We start from the raw sequence: 21,031 nt of genomic DNA, 5'->3' as shown, positions 1-21,031 counted from the left end.
ATCTCCCCTCATATGGAAGCCATTCCATACCCCAAATTGTTTTTGTTGCCCTTTTCTGAACCTTTTCCAATTCCAGTATATAAAGAAAGTGACACAATTTTGGCTAGTATGATGGGCAGTGGTCTCAGGTCATCAACTGCCTAATGGTTGTCAAGTGTAAAACATTTAGAACTGATTTTTTTTAACGTGCAGATTAGAGGACTGTTCATGTGAAATGCATAGAAATAGCAAATATCACTGTCAAAGTTCCTATTGCTTAATTGCTCCGCTAAGTAGAACATGAAATCCATATATTTTTCCACCTTAACATGATTTAGTCACTAAACATGACTTCCATTTGAGAAATTTTTGAAATGCTCCAATTTACAGGTTGAAAATGACAATCTTTGATCAAATGATATTACCATTCACAAAGTGAGACTTTATGGAAGCAATTTCAGAACCTCTTAGGTAAATGGCACAAATGTATACAGATAGCTGCAAGCACAATAAAATTTAGAAGATTCCACTGACTGGGGTGCAGCTGATCAAGAGTCACTGTACATGAGGTTTGTGTAGGAAGAGAAACCTTGTACTCAACTTCCATAATACACATGGAAGCTGGGACACTTGGTATTGTGTGGAATAAGAACAACTTTAGGGGTTGTAAGGATTAAGGGAAAAGAACCTAATTCAGAACTGACCTGAATTCAGTTGGTCCAGCTTACTGATGTGTTTGAGGCAATGGTAAACTATATCGTAGCTATCCACTACGTATGTTGGGTTGCTAGTCTGGCCAGACTACTGAGGGTGATAATAGCAAAAAGTTACTTGACTGTCAGCCATTTAAAACATATCTACTGCAGAAACTGAGCTTAGGGGCTGATGCTGCCTCAGTTAGGGATGGTCTTAAGGCAAACAAACTTGAGCGCACATCATTTCATGATCTTAACTGCTGTTAGGACTGAAGTTTGTTTCCCTCTTCAAGGAGAGGATCTCTTGTTAGAGGCATTGCACAATCTAAAAAAAGGGCTATGTTGGAACTCGGAGCAATGAAAGCCTATCTTGGCCCTTATGTCTAAATCCTTACTAGGTATGGCACCCTTGAACAGGTACACTTTTTTGAGTTTAAAGGCAAAGGTACAATGTTTGAACCTTTCGATGTTTGAAGCTGCTGCTGAACATATGGATGCCAGATTCACCAGGCCACAGTGACCACCATTTCCACAGAATCTGTGTTGCCATCATGGCTTAGTGACTAAAAAATATTGGCCAATTATGGTAATGCAGAAACTGACAGTCTGCTGGACTACTTTAAACAGATGTTGAGTGCCCTATATCAGTGACTGTCTTTACAATTAAATACTGTATTATCCACAACAAATTACTGCACATGATGTTTAACAAAGCTGTTAACCACTATGCCATCTGCTTTTCAGAATAAATTGGTTTTGGTGGAAATATTGGTGTAATTGTCCTATATCAGTGGTTTTCAACCTCTGGTTCACAGACCCCTGGGGGTCCATGGACTGTGTCTGAGATTTCCAAATGGGTCCGCACTTCCATTCAAAATTTTTTAGGGGTTCTCAAATGAAAACAGGTTGCAAACTACTGTCCATGAGCACTGCAGTGATAGAATGTGGGGCTTCCACAGGGAAATCAATCCAGATGAGCCTGCACACACATGTGCAGCAAAATATGTGCTAGGGCTTAATAAAGATAAGTATGAGTGGTCCAAGTACAGTGGTCCAACCCTGTCAAACAATTATTACTGGCTTGGAAAAGGGACCAGAAACAAAATGTCTTAGTGGAATCATCCCTGTGACCGTTTAACAGCAGGCAGCCCTAGGGGAAGATTAAACTTGTGTTACTGTATGATCAGATCTAGATTTCAAACCAGGTGGACATTATAATGATATTTAGATATAGGATTTCTTAAAAACTTGAATTTTAAACTATATAATCTAATTTCTGTCCCTGTTGTTGGCGCTGAGAGGCATTTTAACTTTAATTAAAAAGTGATGATGAAATTAAATGTGAAAAGCAAGTAAATTGACACAAACACAAGAAAGTAAAAATTAGAAACTCTGCCAATGTAGTTCAAACCAAGAAGAATGCAGTGAAATTCCTTTAGGTACTCTCACAACACTATTTCACTTCAACTGAGAGAATAATACAGCCTGAATACTGGAGCAAGCACATTTCCATGTTGGACGAGACCTGAAGTCTTAGCTGCTTGTGGACAAGTGGTCAATCTTTTGTTCCTAGCCTGTAAAGTTTATTAATGGAGGTCTTGATACTGTCCATGGCACACAGTGAATCAATTCCTTGAGAATACATAATCTCAACATGTTTATTTCAAATTATGTGCGTTATGTATGGTGTGTGCTGTTATCTAGCTGTGCATAATGGCTTATTCTCTAAGCTTACATAAAAATTTATGTGGTGGCCAACTTTTGCTTTGATTAATAAAAGGGAGAAGATTAATTCTGTGTACATAACTTTTCTTTTATCACATAGCTATCTTAAAATAGTTCTGCTGAATGCTAGGTCTGTAAACAGTGATCATGTCACCTCTGATTCAGCAGTTGGCCATCTGACACCTCTATTTTGGCTAGCAAGATGCCTTGAGGCCATTCTATTAATTCTTCAACTTTATATAGAGAACTCTATTCAGGGGCATTGTGCTGACTATCTTGTGGCTTTCATTTTGCCTGTTTCAGTTGCTAGTGAATATTGCCTGGTACTGGGGGATACTGAGATGCCTACTTGATTCTCAGTGAATCTTGCTAACCTTACAGTGTCCACCCCTTTAACTCTGACACTTGTGCAATGGTTGTATTGTGATCAAGTTGTTAATATAGACCACAATGCAGCAATCTATTCGTCCAGAATGAAGACTGGGGGAGAAGCAAATTGCCTAATTTTAGGGTAGGAATTATGTGAACTTTTCAACTACCAATATGATTTACTTTAAATGTTAACTAGATTGGTAGCAGAAAAGAAATAGTAAATAAACCCCCTTCTCTTGTCATTCAATGAACAAATTAAAATAAAGCTGGATGTTTGAAAGGCCCCTTCCTGCTCACCAGTAGGGAATTTTGCTATCAGTCAGCAACAATAAAGTAAAATTTGAAAAGGCATGATCACTTTTACTGCAGCAAACCACAACCTTCTGATTAGCAGTGTCACTGACCAGATTGTTGTGTAAATCACTTCTGCTTGAATGCTATGAGCCATAGAAGCAAAATGCCTTGATTTGTTATAGGGATGGGGTAACTGGGAGAGGTGATCTCTTCACCCTTCCAGTGAGTAGAGGATTACGTATCTGTCTTGTTTCAAAAAGTTAAGGGTAATCGGAAAACCAGTGAGCAGGAATAGTCGGCAGGGGGAGAGAATGGAAAGTTCCCTTCACGTCTCATCAACTAGGACAGAGTGTGGCGCCTCTGTTTGTATTCAGGAAAAGCAAAAGTGAAGCTTCATCCCCTAATGATTTCCATAGTGATAGGTTAAGTTGGGGAAGGACAAGTTCCAATAGTGTGTCATTTGGGAGGCAAGGGTCAACACCAGTGAGGTCATCTCAAACAGGCCTAAAGAGTGACTCGGTGAGGACGTCATTGCCACTTCGCTAAAACCAGGAAATGAAACAGGCATGTTGGGATGCTCACCAAAGAACAGTAGCCAGATTCTGTTTGGAGCCTTTATTTTTATCAGCCTTTGTTAGTAGATGTGTGGGGAAACTTCTTTTGTTTTTGGTATTGGCATTTTTCTCCTGGTTCAGTATTCATTTGTGAATGCTGTGTGGTAAACCAGTTGTCTGGGAGCAGTTTCAGCACCATAGACTGTTACCACAGTGTTCCCATCCATTTCCTCCTTGAACTCCTGAGGAGGCTGACATCCGAAATCCTCAAGATAGATTTATATAAGAAGACCTTCTCTTGAAGGATCCAAAATAAGGAAAATAGAGTTGCAGAAAAAAGTAATTAGCATAATATTTGAAGTTAAACATTGGCTCTCATTTTGAAATATTTGTAGTATGTACAATTTGTTCTTGAACACATACAAAATTAAATATTGGGGCCCCAGCTGATGAACAAGCCTGGGATTCCTCCTTCCCTGCTACCACCAAAAAATCTGGCCATGTCCAAAAGTGAAATAATAAAATCACTGAAATGTAGGCCTGGAAGGGACCTAGATTGGTCAACTAGCCCATCCCCCTGCACTGAGGCAGGGCTAATTATTATTTAGGCCATCTTTGATAGGTGTTTAGACTTTTTTAAGAACAGGTTAGACAATGACAGATTTCACAGGCTCCTTCTAGGTAACTTGTTGCAATGCTTAGCTGCCCTTACTGTTAAGAAGTGTTTCCTAATGTCTAACCTAAATCTCCTTTGCTGTAAATTAAGCCCCTTATTACTTGTGCTGTCCTCCATGGTAAAGAGAATAATTTATCACCGTCCTCTTTATAACAAACTTCTATTTACTTAGACTGTTTATCATGTCCCCCTCTGTCTTCTCTTCTTCAGACAAAGCAAATCCAATTTTTCCAATCTTTCTTGTAGGTCATGTTTTCTAGACCTGTAGTCAATTTTGTTGCTCTTCTCTGGACTTTCTCCAATTTGTCCATATTTCCTGTAGAGTAGGGCCCAGAACTGGACACACTACTCTAATTGAGGCCTTATCAGTGCTGAGTAGAGTGGAAGAATTATTTCTCATGTCTTGCTTACAACATTCCTAATACATCCCAGAATGGTGTTTACATATTTTTGTAACGGTATTACATTGTTGACTCATTTTATTGGTGATCCACTGTAACCCCCCAGATCCTTTTCTGCAGTACTCTTTCCTAGGCAGTCATTTCCCCATTTGAGCAATTAATTATTCTTTCCTAAGTGTAGTACTTTGCAGTTTTCTTTATTGAATTTCATCCTATTTCAAACCATTTCTCCAGTTTGTCAAGATAATTGGAGGACAGGATCAGAAATCCTAAAGTGCTTGCAACCCCTCCCGGCTTGATCTCACCCACAAATTTTATAAGTGTACACTCTGTCATTATCCAAATGATTTATGAAGATATTAAATAGAACCAGTCTCAGGACAGATCCTTGTGGCACCCCACTCAATACTACTGAGTGTGGTTTTCTAACCAGTTGTGTTACCCACCTTATAGTATGTTTGTCTAAGTTAATGTCTCTAGTTTGCTTATGAAAAGATCATGTGAAACTATCAAGAGCCTTACCGAAGTTGAGATACCTGGTATCTGCTGCTTCCCCCTAACCATGAGGCTTGTTACCCTGTCAAAGAAAGGTGGTATTAGGTTGGTTTGACATAATTTGTTAACAATCCATGTTGAGTGTTATGTATCACCTTATTTTCTTCTAGATGGTTTAAATTGTTTGCTCCATTATCTTTTAGGGTACTGAGGTTAAGCTCACTGTTTATAATTCCCTCAGTTGTCCTTATTCCCTTTTTATAGATAGGTACTGCATTTTGTCATTTTACAGTCCTCTGGGATCTCTCCCATCCTTCATGAGTTCTCAGAGATAATCCCTCATGGTTCAGAGACTCTTCATCCATGAATACTTAAGGAACTGCCTGTATTTCATCAGGCCCTGCCAAATTGAAGACCTCTAACTTATATAAGTTAATTTTTAACTTGTTCTTTTCCTGTTTTAGCCTCAGTTCCTACCTCATTTACACTGATGTTCACTGTTAGTTATCCAATCTCTCCACTTTTTTTGGTGAAAACGAAAACAAAAAGGGCATCTGACACTTCAGCTATTGCTGCATTTTCTGGTATTGTCTCTCTCTCCTTACTGAGTAATGGGACTACCCTGTCCTTGTTTTCTTCCTGCTTCTCATATATTTGTAAAACGTTTTCTTGTAACTCTTTGTCCCTAGCTAGTTTAATCTTGTTTTGTGACTTGGCCTTTCTAATTTTGTCCCTACATGCTTGTGGTGTTTTTGTTTATATTCATCTTTTGTATTTTGACCTAGTTTCCACTTTTTGTGCAACTCTTCTATTGGTTAAGTCAGGTTGGCCTCTTGTCATACATCCTTTCCTGCACATTGGGATAGTTTGCTCTTTAAAAAACTGCCAACTCTCCCTGAGGTTTTTTCCCCCATAGACTTGCTTCTTATGGGATCTTACCTACCGGTTCAGTGAGTTGGCTAAAGTCTGCCTTCTTGAAGTATATTATCTTTCTTTATTCTGCTGTTTTCCCTCCTACTATTCTTTAGAATCATGAACTCATCATTTCATGATCACTTTCACCCAAGCTGCCTTCCACCTTCAAATTCTCTACCAGTTCTTCCCTATTTGTGAGAATCAAATCTAGAACATCTCCCCTAGTTACATATGCACATAAATGAGCACTTATGTCCATAAGCTTGAAAGAGAATTGATAGTTACAATGGAGTGAAAATGGAGATTTCCAGTGGAATGGTCCTTTGAGTCCAGGGATGGGCAAACTTTTTGGCCCGAGGGCCACATCGGGGTGCAAAACTGTATGGAGGACAGGGTAGGGAAGGCTGTGCCCCCAAAACAGCCTGGCTCCTGCCCCCTCCCACTTCCCGTCCCCTGACTGCCCCGCGGCCCCTATCCACCCCCCCCCCCCCAACAGGTCCTCCGGGACTCCCATGCCCTATCCAACCCCCTCTCCCCCCCCGACTGCCCCAGAACCTCTGCCTCCTCCAACCCTCCCTGTCCCCTTACTACTGCCTGGTACCCCCTACCCAACCCTTCCGCTGCCCCCACCTTACCATGCTGCTCAAGCGGCAGGAGCTCACAGCCTTGGTGCCCGTGCAGTGGCATGGCTGCAGGGGAGGGGGGCCAGTGGGGGAGGGGCCAGGGCCTAGCCTCCCTGGCAGGAGCTCAGGGACTGGGCATGACAGTCCCGCTCATATTTGAGTCTATGCAGAAGTGCAGTTTCAAAACATAGTAGGGCTTTGTAAAAATCTCCTAGTTTGTTTGCATGCATTTCAGCAGATCTTTTCTGCAGGTTCAGTCCATAGACTTTGTGACCTGTTTCATTTCAAGTTACTGGTATGTTAAAGCATTCAGTGAAACATAAACAGAAACTCACCTGCACTTCCCCTTCTAGAGGCCCCTGGTTGCCAGATGTGTTCTGGAAGGCTAGTATTTTATTCATGTATCCTTAGCCTCATTTTGATGGAGTTATTGGCTAGTCTGCTTCCTAAGTTTAAAAAAGAACTAAATAAATTCATGGAGGATAGGTCCATCAATGGCTATTAGCCAGGATGGGCAGGGATTGTATCCCTAGCCTCTATTTGCCAGAAGCTGGGCATGAGCGACAGGGGATGGATCACTTGATTATCTGTTCGGTTCATTCCCTCTGGGACACCTGGCATTGGCCACTGTTGGATACTGGGCTAGATGGACCTTTGGTCTGACCAATTATGGCCGTTTGCTGCTCCCACTGGAGCCTTAGAACATGACAAGCACGCTATCTCTTCTCTATTCCCTCCTCCCAAAAGTCCCTGATATTCTGGGGATTTAGCCTCTTTTCTGCATGAGGATGTTTAGAATCAGTTCACTCATGCAGCCACAGAACAAGAGCACTACCCCCTTCTGGCAAATGTAAGGTATTGGGGTGTGCAGAAACAAGCCTACCTCTTGCCAGTGCCCTTTAGGAAACAACTAGATTGGGTAACAAGCTGTCATCTCTGTAAAGAGCTGTGGGGAGTTAGTGAGGTGGTTGCCCCTTGAAAACCTTAAATACGGAAGATAGCACACCACTGCTGCACCTCTTCCCCTAATCCCAAGTAGAATAGGAGGAAAGGAGTGGCAGGGTCTGTATTCCAGCTAAATCCAAAATTGGGCAAAGCCTTCCAGCCAAGTAGAGAAATACCTGAAGGTCACTAAACTCTTTGTTGAAGTTTTGGCAGTTTTTGTCCCAAAATGCTAGACTAGCCTTTGTTTTGGGTTTGGTTACAAAAGGTTTGAGAGACTGTCAGCTAGTTTCAAAACAATCAAGTTATCTTAACATAAATAAATAAAATCCAAATTTCAATAGAACATCCTTTCAGTAGCATGCCCTGAATTTTTTTCTTCCAGTGTTAAGTTTTTTTCTGCTTGGCTATTATAAGGGTTTTTTTAGGGCTGTCAATCACATTTAACTCAAGTGATTAAAAAAAAAATAATCACAATTAATTGCAGTTTTAATTGCACTGTTAAATGATAGAATACCAATTGAAATTTATTAAATGATGTTTTTCTGCATTTTCATATCTTGTAGTCTGTTTTGTAATTGAAAATGAAGTGTCTAATTTTATTATAAATATTTGTACTAAAAATGATAAAAGAAATATTTTTCAGTTCACCTCATTCAAATACTGTAGTGCAATCTCTTTACGTTTGTAAATTGCACTTTCAGGACAGATTTTTTTTGTTACATTGTTTTCTTTTTGACTGCAGTGATATAAAACTTCAAAGCCTACAAGTTCACTTAGTCCTACTTCTTGTTCAGCCAATCGCTAAGACAAACCAGTTTGTTTACATTTGCGGGAGATAATGCTGCCCGCTTCTTACTTACAATGTCACCAGAAAGTGAGAATGGCCATTTGCATGGCCCTTTCGTTGCAAGGTACTTACATGCCAGATATGCTAAACATTTGTATGCCCCGTCATGCTTTGGCCACCATTCCAGAGGACATGCTTCCATGCTGATGACACTCATTTAAAAAAAAACCAAAAAAAAAAAACCGTTAATTAAATTTGTGACTGAACTACTTGGGGGAGAATTGTATGTTCCCTGCTGTTTTACCTGCATTTTGTCATATATTTCATGTTATAGCAGTCTTGGATGATGACCCAGCACATGTTCTTCATTTTAAGAACACTTTCACTGCAGATTTCACAAAACGTGAAGAAGGTATCAATGTGGGATTTCTAATGATTGCTACCACACTCAACCCAAGCTTTAAGGATCTGAAGTGCCTTCCAAAATCTGAGAGGGACAAGGTGTGGAGCTTTCTTTCAGAAGTCTTAAGAGCAACACTCCAATGTGGAAACTACAGAAGCTGAACCACCAAAAAAGAAAATCAACCTTCTGCTGGTGACATCTCACTCAGATAATGAAAATGAACATGCGCTGGTCCATGCTGCTTTGGATTGTTATCGAGTAGAACCTGTCATCAGCATTGACGCATGTCCCCTGGAATGGTGGTTGAAGCATGAAGGGACATGCGACTCTTTAGCGCATCTGGCACATAAATATTTTGCAATGCCGGCTAGAACAGTGTCATGAGAACACCTGTTCTCATTTTGTGGTGACATTGTAAACAAGAAGCGGGCAGCATTGTGTCTCCTGCCAATGTAAACAAACTTGTTTGAGTGATTGGCTGAACAAGAAGTAGGACTGAGTGGACTTGCAGGCTCTACAATTTTACATTGTTTTATTTTTGAATGCAGTTTTTTGTACATAATTCTACATTAAGTTCAACTTCCATGATAGAGATTGCACTACAGTATTTGTATTAGGTGAATTGAAATACTATTTTGTTTTTACATAATAAATGTGATCAAAAATAAAGTGAACACTGTACACTTTGTATTCTGTGTTGTAATTAAAATCAATATATTTGAAAATGTAGAAAACACCCAAAAATATTTAAATAAATGGTATTCTATTTAACAGTGCAATTAATCGCAATGAATTTTTTTAAATTGCTTGACAACCTGGGTGTGGGTGTGTTGTGAGGTGTGTTTTTGTTTTGTTGAGAGAAATGGACTCTCCGGGCTTGACGGAATTTTTTTTTATAATTTTGATAAGATTGGTTTGTGTAAGCATTTTTTATTTTAGCTATTTAAATTTTCATAATTGCAGGAAATAGGGGCAGTCAGACAATTTTATGGCATGTTGAGATTCAAAAAGTTAAAGCTTTATCATTTAAACACAAATTGTCAACATCTGGTGTCAAAATGTGTAAAGTAAATATCCTTATGCCCTTAAACTCTTAAGTTGTCAAGCAGCATTTTTCTTACGTTGTCGATCTGTAAATTTTGATGGTTATAAATGAAAATAATTTTTGTCAGTTTGTGTATATGGGGAAATCAACTTTTACCATCATTTTACCAATAAAAATCTAATCCTTCCAAGCTTAACTTTACAATGGAACAGTGAAGCTGACTAGACACAGCTGTCAAGGGAACCAAGTAAACAAACTGAAAAATGGAGAAACTTTTTCACTTTTCTAGTTGTTTGGATCTTGGGTGTTTAGCTATGGTAGGCACACAGTTTTCAGGTAAGTGTAACTTTCAGGTTGAAGGTGTCCCTGGCAAGCAACCTATTAGTTTCCTATTTCACCTATTTGCTTTTCTCATGTAGACATCCAACAATCTGGAGGACTGTACTAGGTAGTGTCCAGCTGTGCTGCATCCTTGTGTAATGTGTTAAAAGAAGGTTGCCACCAAGGCTCACCCAGAAACAGGAAGTGGAACTATTAGAGTCCAATTTGGCTGCCTTGTGTTGTCTGACAGAGCTTTTACTTTTTGTACCTTTTTGAGGCTTTTTCTCTTCTGAGAAGATGTATTCGTTTTTTTTAACTTTCTTTTGGAACTTGATCTTGAAAACCAGATACTTTTGATTAAATGCAAGATATTAAAAGGGGATGTGATACAGTGGGAAAGCCAAGATGATGGCAACAATCATACAAATATTCTGAACTGCCTTCCAACTGGTATGACCTTATTGCTGACTAAATATCCCTATGTATTTTAGTGGCTCTATATGAATAATCCACTAATGCTGCTTTGTTCTGCCTTCTATTTACTATTCCATTGTGGAAAATGAGCATTGTTCTTGTGTGGCAATGGCACACTGTCCCGGTATATTAACATCCCTGGAATGGGGAGAGACTTTGGTGGAATTTCTTTAAATAACCTTTTCCAGAATAAATAAAAATGTTGCTTTTCTCTTAGTTTCAAAACCACAGAACACAGCTGCTCTTTACCGTTGGCTGGAATATAAAACAGGCCTATGGCAGACTATGCAGAAATCTACTGGCTTTATTACCAGCAGCTGCTGAACTTAGTGCTAACTTAAACAGCTCATAAATGTTAATCACTTCGCAGTTTTGCTAGAGAGCCTGTCTGCATGTCTGAGGCACTAGCTAATAAGTGGTATGTTTTTCATGAACTGGTGACTTTTTCTAGCAGAAGGTCCAAATATCAACTTCAGTTGTCAGTAGAATTATTAAATATGTTGGCATCCTTTTGAAATTGTGTAACATTAAAAAAAAATTACTTTCATTAGCATTGGCATTGCTTGATTCAGACATATTTCAATAGCCTTAGATTTGCTGAACATGCAATGGAATGAGTAGACTGTTCAACAGAATACATTGTTTGCTTACTGGCCTGTTTTTAGACATCTGACTAAATGTAATCCAAATCTAATCTGAAGAAACTCCATACAATTCTCCCTGCACTTCCTAGATAGAAACTAATTCCACCACTTACTCAGTTTAGGTAGTCTGCTTCCAGCAAAACTGATCGTTAAATACAAATGCAATAACTGTATTTAATTTTTGCAAATTTAATGTCAGGAAATGTAAACTTTAAGGTTTTAACTGAAGTGTTAACTTGACATTGCACGCATTTGCTTAGTAAACCCTTGAACAGCAATGTATTAAGGTATCCTTTTTAACAAGAGAAACAAAACAATACAGATGCCTAAAATAAGGGCAAACTCCAAGGCATGGGGATTCTTTTATTTATTTTTAATTGTTTTGTACAGAATGTACTACAGAAGGGCGCTGAATCTGGCTTGGGCCTCTGGGTGCTACTGTAATACTGCCACTAATAAAAGAATTGTGTTGTAGCAATCCTAACTCTTACCTTTTGATTTTTAACTGTATATCCTAAATTTCATTAGCACGTTTTTTGCTTTTTACCTTCCTAGGGAATCAAGTAGGAAGGAAAGGGGGGGAAACTGGGAACAGCAGAAATATTATTGGTGCATGCCAACTAGAAACATAGTACCTTTGATACGTCTGCTCCTTTTAACCTCATCATTACGTGAGCACTAAAGGTAGTGGGCACTTAAATACACACTGTGTTACTTCTTTTACCAGGACTGCACCTGACTTCATGTACTTGAGGACCAATGTTCCATCTAATTTTTTCCATCCCTGTGCGGAATAAATTTTATGCGCACAGAGCTATGTGCGGATGTGTGCCACCAGTAGAGACAAAAAATCTAGATATAATGTATACTTTTAAAAAGTTACCATAGGGATAATTACTCCAGCCAGGACAGGTTAGGCGTTTTAGAACTCCTATTCAAAGAATTAAATTTAAGTGTAAGAGAAATAAAAAGTATGAAATGCATAGACCAGTCAAAACACTAAAATAATACGCTTTGAAAGAATAAAATTACGGAGAATATATGTGCATTGCAGGAAGTACCCAGAAGTAACAATAATAATACGAGTATGTGTTGGGAGGTGAGTGTGAAAGAGACTGTGTGACCCAGAGACAGTGTGTGTGCTGGCTGCTGGGGAAGTTTCTGAGAGATGCTGAGTGCAGTCTCTTTAAGGCACTCATGGAAAGCTCTCCTGCTCTGTCCTGAGCCCTGTCTCCTTTCTCCTGCTCTGCGGAGATGGGATACATGGGCAAGGGGTGTATGTGAGTGACTGCTGGGGAAGTCTTAAAAACCATGCACTCTCTTTTTTTTTTTTAAGAAAGGCACTCACTGTTCAGACCTCAGACCGCAGCAGCTCAGAGTCCTGAGCCAGCTCTGTGGAGCTCCCATGCTCTATGGAGATGGTGGGCAGGGGGAGGGGGGACAGCCTGACATCAGCAGCCACCCATCCCCCTGCTCTGCACAGGCAACAGGAGGATCCTGGGAGCGGCTGTGGGATGGAGCAATGTGGCTGCAAAGCAGCAGGGGGAGGGGCACCTGAACACACACTGCCGGATGTGTGCACTCTGCTAATCAACTGGGCTGCACTTGAATCTCTGCTGGGTAGCCACCCAACCATGCAGCTTGCAGGGAACACAGTTGAAGACCCTCATTTTCACCAGACTAACCAGGGATTGGTATCAAAACCCTTCTTGCCTCCTTTCCCATCTAGGGAGGGGGAGGACCTGACAGACCTGCTCGTCAGACAGGTGATCTGGGAGCGGCCTATGGATTTGCTCTCAGTCATGTATTTTAAGCTTCCTCTATACTCTTCATACAGGCAGTAGGTCCTTCCAGTTCTCTTACAGTGGCCAGCCACACTTCTCTTAGATGGTGCTAAAGATCCCTGCAATGACAGGAAAATGATTAAATGAGATAAATGTGACCTGCACCCATGTGCTGCAGAGGAAGGCCAGCCCTGCCCCCATCCCCTAAAATCACTGCTAATCCGATCTGGGGGAAAATTCCTACATGACCCACATAATGTGATCATTTAGACCCTGAGTATGTGAGCAAGAACTAGCCAGCCAAGCACCTGAGAGAAAGCAGAGCCCTGAGCAGAGCCCACCTCACCAGTGTATCATCTCTAGCTGTGGCTGTCCCTGTTACTTCAGAAGGAAGAAGAGGAAATAACTCCCAGAACACATTGGAGGACTATTTTCCTGGTCCCTGCCAGTAGCAGGTTGAAGCATGAGCTTTAGGAGCTTAAGATATAAACCGGAAGTAAGCCCCAGGGCTGTTGAGCCCTGCTCCCCATCCTCACAAACAATGTTAAAAATGTCTGCCTGCCAAGTTACAAATGTAAAAGTAACAGTTCCCTAATCAGATTTTTAGCAGGAAAAACTTAATCCATCTTCTCCGTCAGCATGCACCCAAGCAGATGAAAGGATTTTTCCCTAGGCTTATAAATTTTACATTTGAGCAAAAACCAATTATTGAAAATCTTTTCTAAAAGCTATCCTTCTGGAAGAAGTTGAGCACTGAAAATGGGTGTTACAATAGAAGCCATTTTCAAAACTTAGCTGTGGTATTAGTTATGCAAAATGTAATTAAGCAAATGCCATAATAGCTTTTGTCAGCATACCAATGGTAGTGTGAATTTGGCACTGATGAAAAGCTCCAGAGTGATGCCACTAGGAAAAAAAGTGGTAGCCTACAGAAAGTGGGTTGATCAGTTGCGGTGAACAGGCTTATGTACACATCAGCTGTAACTTAATGGACAGCTGTAGCTACTGTCAGCAGTGTCTGAGAATGCAATAGACACACACTAAGTTCCTCTCTCGTAGTTGCTTCAGGTCAGGGTTGAGGAAAAGAGCTTTTACTGCTTTTTTTGTTAAATTTCTGTGCTTAAAAAAGGTTTCTTAACCTACTGACTGAGACTGGATTTGAACCAGTGAGCTTGAAATAATTCCCAATCTCTGCAAATATTTTATAAAGCAAGTAAAGTTCATTTTTTCACTTCATTGCCACTTCCCAAGATCGACTTCAGACACTCCCTAAATGTATCCAGGAAGGTTTGCATGTACTCCATGTATTGCTTTTAGGTATTTGTGCTCATCTGCAAAATCTCAAATCTAGGGTTTGTTGGGCAAGGACACTTGGCCAGCAACAGTCAGAGCAATGACTTGCTAGGTAGGGAAACACCAATAATAGCACCTTTCCAACAGCTCATGTGACTCAGAAGCAGAACGAGAGGCCCAAGTTGGACTTAGTGAATAACTCATGTAGGAAAGACTACGGGGGTAGAGCGAGAGAGGAAAGGCTATGGAGAATTGAAAGATACAACCAAAAGTCTAAATTTGTCATTTGGGTTTTCTGTGTTGTTAAAATGGGTTTTGCAATATAAACTTGAATACTAACTCAATGACACATTTGTCTTATTTTTTTGCAGATCTTCAAGTTGCTCCATTTTAATTTTCAGTGCAGACCTTTCTGCTCCCTTAAGTTATTATAAACTTTTTTGCTGCTCTGCAAACACGTGAAGATGTCTCGCAGCCCTGATGCGAAGGAAGACCCTGTGGAATGCCCTCTTTGCATGGAGCCCCTGGAGATTGATGACATCAACTTCTTCCCTTGCACCTGTGGCTACCAAATCTGTCGCTTCTGTTGGCACCGTATCCGAACTGATGAGAATGGACTTTGTCCTGCTTGCAGAAAGGTAAATATCCTGGAATAACTGCTTACCTTGCATATGTCTTGAGGTTCTTGCATTGGTTAGTACTCTTTTACATCAGGGAACCTTGCTTCAAATGACAGTGTAGATCTGGTGTGAGCGTCTCACTGTCTGGATGCCATCTGTACATATGAAAATCATTATGCAACCAGTAGTCGTCTCTGCGGAATAGATCGAAGTGGAATAGCAGTGGAGGGTGCAGGTCAGGACTGAGGTCTGTGGGTAGAGTTAAAGGAGAAATAAAAAATCTGGGAATCAGGATAGTGATGCGCTGATGTATCTGTTTGGGGATAGATGGCGAGGATTGGAACAGCAGGATATGCTTCAAGTGAGGGTTAAGGTATGGTGGTGGAGCTGTGTGGGAGTTCATAAAGCACCCCTTTTTGCTGTACTTGTTGAGCCAGAGCTATTCTTCATTTTTATTGACACCCACTTTACAAGCCATTAGCTCTTGGTGAGAGTGCTTGACGGGTGTCTAGTTTCTTGCATCTTTGTTACCAAATGCTCAATGTATTTTGAGTGCCATACTTAGACTTCGCCCATTCTATCCAGTCACAACTCCAGTTACCTGACATATTTGGTTCTCTCTCTTTTTAAACTTCCTAAGACTGATCTTCAAGTCTGCTGCCCTTCGTGTCTCCTAGGGTCACAACCTTGGAATCTTTGACTTTTCTCTTTTCTTTCCTCCTCATGTAGTCTCAGCTAAAATCTGTTGCTTCCTTCTGCCTTCATCACCCAACACACCTCTTCAGAAATCCTTGGTAATGTCTCCTTTAATTATTATATCTTCCTCTTGTCTCCTTGCTTTTCACCTTTTTTCCTCTAAACCCAGCTACAGAGGTCCCCCCTTTTTCCCCCCATTCTAAGCATGTCCCTGTCCTCACTGAATCCCTTCATTGGCATCTTGTCTCTTTTATGGTATCAATTCCAGCTCCCTTTCTAGGCCTTAAGTAACCTTGCTACACCTGCATCTGTGCACTTGCTGCCTCATTCTTCCATATGCACCTTCAGTCATCTTACCATGTTGCTCCTTTGGGCCTTGTCTACAGTAAAGAAATTTGGCATGCTAATCACTGTTTGGAGACTCTAGCAAGCCTGAAAAGCACCACACATTGACATACAGGTGTAATCAGTGGTGCACAGAAGCTAGCTTCACTGTTTTGGATTGGACTTTCTACAAGGAAGACTAATCAGTGTCATCGGTCACTGTCTGTTTCCACCAGTGCAATGCCATTGTCGACAGTAAATTCTATTGTGATAATGCCAATGATATGATTATTCCTTCTGCTACAGTCCCACAGTACCTGCTTATGGAGTCTGTCTGATTTACCTTCTGTACTCTGCTGGCTTGAGGACAAGCTTTCTGGACTCTTTTTGCCTGTGCAAATATTGCTTCATGCCCCCGAAATGTTGTTGTACAGTACTTCTTGCCAGTATTCACTCCTTTGATTACTGTGTGCTTGCAAACTGGTTTTGGAGCATGTCTCAGAAGCCACTGTAGAAACATGCTGCCAGGTATTCCTCAGCAGACTTCCGGGCACTAGTGAATGTCTGGATTAAGGAGATCGTTACAGCTGACCTCTGTAATTTGGAACACTTTGGCTCATGACTAGGTGTCTGAATACCTTACTGAGCTGGATATCATTTGCTCAGGAAAATAATGCTGGGAGAAAATAGAAGGACTGGCGGTGCAATGTTAATAAGGCTGGGGATGTCAACAGCCATTCCAGGGCAGGGAGGAAAATCTGCCCTTATGATGAACCAGACCATGTTCTTGGCACTCTCCCATCTTTGGAGCATGAGATGCTTTTGGACAGAACTGTGGTACCCACCAGTGGGCTGTTGAGGAACCTTGAAAGAAGAGAACACCACCTCCCATGGTGCTCTCTGAAACTAGTGGGGCAGACCAGGATCCAGGAATGCCAGAGGCTCTGCCAGGATCCCAGTAACATCTGTCCAAAACTCTGAGATGGTAGCTGCAGCAAAAGCAGTCATGTTGGTTTGTGAAGATGACACCGTTGGAGACTGAAGGGATATCTGCGCAAGGTATATGTGTTTGTGTTTTTTAACTCAGGTTTTTACATGGTTGGGGTTTGGGAGCAGTTTTCTGGGTTCACGTGAACATTCATATGGGTGTGAAACAGGATGAAGATGATGTAGCGTCATGTGAAGATAGAAGTCCTCTCTTCCCATCTGCCTTCTCTGGTTCCCCTGGTGCATCAGCCCTCTAATTCCCTCATCCTCTGGATATTGCCAGTTTTGGAAGTCCCACCCGTAATGCCCATCACCACCTTTCCCCATTCACCTACATGGATCAGTTCTGAGGGCAGAAGTACTCTGCTAGCTGAGCCATGCCATGTGATCATTCTAAGGCTAAGTGCACTGCACGGCCTGGTATAGAGTGCATTCACTACACACCACACCTCACCAGCACAGGTATAAACCTCTGTGTAGATGGTGAACCATTGCTTAGGTGAACAGAATATGTGCCAGAAACTTAGGGCATATACCTTACATGGCTCTCTGTGCCCAAGCAGTGCCTCCCCCATCTACACTGCTGTTTTTAGCAATGTAGTGTCCCACTCCTGGAGCCTCTCTCGCTGCTGCAGGGAAAGGTTCTGGTCGGGGGAGGCAGCAGGCAGAGGCTCATTGACGTAAGCATATTGACTCACTCCATATTTCTCTTTTCAGAGACCACTTCTGCAACAAGGCAACAAATGGGAAATGTTTGGCATATCCATTACATGGCAGGAATGTGACCATGCATTTGGGAATACAAGAAGCAGAGTGCTTGACAGATCGCTTGGCAAGGAACAAAAACTAGATCTGTTTTTCAACGTTCAGAAAAACATGGAAAGAAAAAATTTGAAGTTCGAAGAAAAATGCAACTTCTCTTTAAATGCCAAGGGAAATTTATGCAAGAGGACAAAGAGTGTGTGAGGAGCTATGTACATCATGATAAAGAATAAGACTTCAAAACAAAGTTTTGAACTTTTGATAGAGTACATGCAGGGCCAATAGCAGTTTGCACAGTTAGTCCATATTTCAGCATAAGACAAAATCTGGCTTGCTGTTTTGTTATGGATTAGCTACATTTTTGGAGGTGGCTTCCATGTTTCGTGGTAAAATAAATTATGCAAATCAATCTCAGTTAATAGTTCAGCAGGCGTAGTTTGAATTACCTTAAACAGCACTGCTTTACTACCCCCTATCCTCTGTGTCCAAAAGCATCTAAATGCTGGTAATACTTTTATTAAAAACTAATTTATTCATGGTATCAAACCCACTAGCAACTATAGAATCAGTGATGTTAAGTTAAACTGCTAACATTTCAGTATGCTGCCTTCAGGCATTAAGCGCATCGATCCCCTTGCATTCCTACAACAGCAGAATATGAGCACAAAGCAACTCTGATTTGGTTCATATGCCTGTTGCAGGTAATGTTCATAATTGTCACAAGTTTGGTGGCACACCTTTGTCCACCTCCATTCTTTGCTGCAAGACTCATGCCTTCCTCTGTCCATTGTCAAACACCTCCTTTGCTTTCACAATATTGGACAGAATACAACAAGCGGATATCACGACACTGTTCACTGTATTCAGTAGGTACTTCCACTTTGCTTTCAGCCTTTCAGAGGCATACTTGACCACCTTTCTGCACACACTTTGTAGCTGTATCACTCTGCCCTCGCCCACTCCAGTAAACATCTAGGAACTGTGCACCATGATCTTGTAAGGCTTTTGTCACCATGGAGTGGTAGACTTTTGTTAGTTTATTCCTGGGCTTGATCAGGTGCGCATGGGTTCATCTATAGCTCCAGAAATTCAGGAAACCCAGCTGTTCAAATCCATCAGTGGTCTTGCAGATGTTTGCTAGCTTGATTGTATGCCCCTGAAACACTTGATCTCTGTTGCTATATTCAAGGGTTTCCAGTCCCACTGGTGCCTAATTGACCAGTTGCTATCCAGGGTAGACCTCTTCCTTGGGACAAACGCTGCTTTTTTTCTACAGAGAATGACGCTCTCATGCAGGTGATCTGGAGCTTCCCAAAGGGGTGCAAAAGTCTCCTCCTTCGAGTAGTGTCCCTTTGGGTGCTCCACTGTAGGTGTATCTGTTTTCCCGTGCCTCTTATCGGAGATTTTGGTAGCAGTGTCCATTTGGCCAACACATGAACTCTTCCTGCCTTGAGGCTAACTAGTACTGCATGGGTGAACCATCCCCAGTTCCTTCTCAACTGCACTTAGCCTAAGAGCAAATTGCAGTCCGCTTTCTCTTTACACCAGAGTTTGAGTTCAGTTTCTTAGCTTCTTTTAGCATTTCCATTAGATTTTTCTTACTTTTATAAGGTTTCTGGTTTTTTTACTGTTTTAAAAAAAAAACCTTCCCCCCGTTTTTTCCCTTTTTCTCATCTGGGGATCACCCCCAATAAAAGGGCATGCCTGACTCCCCCGGGTTTAAACGGTGTCTTTCCTGCAGGGAGGCAGTACTGGTTACAGATGACACTGCTACTGTGTCGGTGCTTTGGAGAGCTCACATTCCACAGAAGTGCACCTTCTGTCAGCAATTGAAGGCTAGATCCAGAAAGAACCAGGAGTTAAAGTTGAAACTCCTTATGGAGGATGTTCTTAAACCAGCCTCTGACCCTGGTCCCGAATCCCCTCCACAGTGAAGATTGTCCCCAGAGCCTTCTACGTCTAAGGAGGGAGAACCAAAGAGGAAATCTTTGTACTCTTTGCAAGGCCTCCAAAAGAGAGCTGCAAGTCCTCAAACTGAGCCCTGGACCAGCCAGAGGAGATCTCTGGCATGGTCAGTCACCTCAGCTACAAAGCACGGTATCCAGAGGAGACACGGGTCCTCGGGTGCAGACACCACTTATAAGCCTAAAGACCTGAAGGGCGGAGGCTCTGAAGCGGTGACACCACCTGTCAAGAGCCAGAGCAAAGACTGTAATGTCTCTGTGAAAGCAGTACTGATGTGGAAACCCTTGGTATCAGCTACTTCCAAACAACCATCTTCGGACTGATCATCTCGTGCAAGATCTCTGCCGATTTCCTCGGTATCAGTGAATCAGCACCAACAAGCCTTGATGGTGCTGATCACAGTGGTACTGCAGGAGTTTCATTTTCCCAGAGATCTCATGGTGGCTGAGACTCTAAGAGTTTCCCACTTGCTTGATACCAGGGCCCTGGTACTGAGCACATCTCGATCCCTGGAATCACCACTGGCACCAGGGAGTTGGCCACCAGTCTCCTTGTCAGTTCCAATGCTGTCCAGTGAGGACTCTGATAGTGACCAGGATGATATCCTCTCACTGTCCTCACACCATGGCCCATTTCTACATCAACCAGGGCCCTTCCAGTTACACCCTCAGTCCAAACCTCAACCTTCTTGGTACGACCACCTGTGGGTTCCACCATACTGGGAACATGGGCAACCTACAGGCACCATACTTCTCGGGCATCTGGTGTCTCCTACCAATCGTCAATAAGATGGTCTCCTTCAGCCTCTGCATCCAGAGCTCCAGAACCTCAAAAGAAAACTTGAGCAGGAGGCCAGATTAAAGAGGTTACACCACAAACCAATATCTCCTTCTCACCAGGTGAGGCAGTGATAGCCCCCTCCATCATCCATGGAGGATGATTTTAAACTATTTCATGATCTTACAAAAAGAGTAGCAGATACTACAAATTCCCCTTGAGAAGGTGAGACCTGACAAACCTTCCAGTCCCAACCTGTGGATCTGCCGACTCAAGACGTTGTTCCTCCATAGTTCCAACACACAGACCTGCTGCTCCAAGGAGGTACAAGAAGTGTTGTTACACAGTAAACAAATTGTCTACCTGCCACATTTACCTGCAAAAATGGAAAAGATTCCAGATTTGGTATAATTCCAAGCAAGTTACCTTGGTATCTTCCTCCCTCCCCATCGTGCTAAACTACATACTAGGCCTC

General features: G+C 41.7%; 1 protein-coding gene across 7 annotated transcripts in view; it reads left to right on the top strand.

Moving 5' to 3' along the window:
* The window catches only part of CNOT4 (CCR4-NOT transcription complex subunit 4), a 118,455-nt gene that overhangs the window by 38,807 nt on the left and 58,617 nt on the right, over positions 1–21,031 (top strand). For all 7 annotated transcript variants that reach the window (XM_074941799.1, XM_074941798.1, XM_074941804.1 and 4 more), the window contains exon 2: positions 14,797–15,063. In XM_074941799.1, coding sequence (XP_074797900.1) covers positions 14,890–15,063 — 174 coding nt within the window. In that variant the 5' untranslated portion in view covers positions 14,797–14,889. The remainder of the gene's footprint in view (positions 1–14,796; positions 15,064–21,031) is intronic.

Source organism: Natator depressus, chromosome 1 (assembly GCF_965152275.1).
Source record: "Natator depressus isolate rNatDep1 chromosome 1, rNatDep2.hap1, whole genome shotgun sequence".
Lineage (NCBI taxonomy): Eukaryota > Metazoa > Chordata > Testudines > Cheloniidae > Natator > Natator depressus.
This window is presented reverse-complemented; position numbering and strand designations above follow the sequence as displayed.